The 1,359-nt window shown below is 50.0% G+C and overlaps 1 protein-coding gene across 1 annotated transcript; it reads right to left on the reverse strand.

Annotated features, from left to right (window-relative positions):
• Positions 1-102: 102 nt before the first annotated feature.
• Positions 103-606, reverse strand: Pmar_PMAR014218 (hypothetical protein; the record flags this gene model as incomplete). The annotated part of the gene is made up of 1 exon (XM_002766820.1): positions 103-606. A coding segment is annotated over one exon (504 nt), but the record flags the coding sequence as incomplete, so codon positions are not given.
• Positions 607-1,359: the final 753 nt, after the last annotated feature.

Genomic DNA, 1,359 nt, shown 5'->3' on the forward strand with positions numbered 1-1,359 from the left:
CTCCTCGCTGACATCCACCGACTGTTGTGCCGAATGAGTCGTATATCGAAGTAGATAATGATAGAGACAAACCGAGGACATTCCTCCGCAGTTCTTCATCACCTCCCTCTGGAATGACATACCAGTTCTATCATCTGCTATGCCCTGAAAAGGCCCTCCTTCAGGTGCCTTCAACAACTTCACGGCTTTAAGCGCGTCAGTCAGCTGGTGATCAGACACTGGACTTGAGCAGGGGATGTGTCCACAGCCCGTACACAATCCCGGTCTTTTCGCTGCCGGAGCATAGGCCAGCCTCCGATGTGGATAATCTGCAGGAGCGTGCTCCATTGTCTCCGCCCGGGGTGTGGCTTCAGGAAGAGAGAACCCACGAGGTGATTTGGAGGGATCGGTGGAAGTTTTGCCGACCTCTTCTTTTTTAGTGGCCTCGCCCGCCTCGACGTTCTCCTTCTCGGGCTGCTTCAGCAATACGTCTCTCAGAAGAGAGGTTGCTTCCTGCTGCTGCTGGATGAGTTGACCGATTGCTTCGGTCAGCTGATTCAGTGTTGGGTTCACCAACTCGGCCAGGGCCTGCACGTTGTCGTGATCGTCGTCACCTTGGTTACTCATCCCGGTAGAAAATTCCTTGTTAGGAGTGTTGGAGTCGATATGCGGGTACTATTCCGCAACACAATACCACAGTCGGGTGGTCGAAGACTAGTACGTACGAACAAAAGGATACGCAGCGCAATAGTGTGACGCCTCTTGACGTCTTACTAATCCTTAACGGCTCTTTCAGTGTGGATCACTGAATTCCAATTGTTATCGATCGCTTTGGCGAGCGCGGTTAGCAACGTACACGAACCTCACTCAAAGAGGGTATATATCGACTCAACGGTGTTTCGTAGAGAGGCCTCAATGGTTTGTAAGCATCAATAAAATCAACGGTCATCGAACCCATGACATGGAATCGCAATATCTCCATATTGGCTCGGGAATTCTGGGCCAATATGGAGATATTGCGAGTCAGAAGAACAGTGTCGAACTTCTATTATAACCCCAGGTTAGAGTCCGCATTGACTATCAAACGATGTCCATTACATCGCGTGCAACAAAACGATCCATCTATGGTTTTTCTCGCGAGATTCATTCCCGAATCGTCTTCAAGGGGAACAGAATGAAGTGGTTCCATTCATTCCCAGCAGCTTCGACTCGCTGCCGTAGAGAGCACACTGGACAGGCCGCGCGAGAAAATTTCCGGTCGACCCAGCCTCCAGACCAGGGAAGAATGTATTCCTTCTCCCCAGGTATTGTAGCGTGGATCTTGATGACAACTGAAGTCACTGACGAGTTTCTTGATGAAGTATATACATGTTTTCATGG

Source organism: Perkinsus marinus, assembly GCF_000006405.1.
Source record: "Perkinsus marinus ATCC 50983 genomic scaffold scf_1104296971618, whole genome shotgun sequence".
Taxonomy (NCBI): domain Eukaryota; phylum Perkinsozoa; order Perkinsida; family Perkinsidae; genus Perkinsus; species Perkinsus marinus.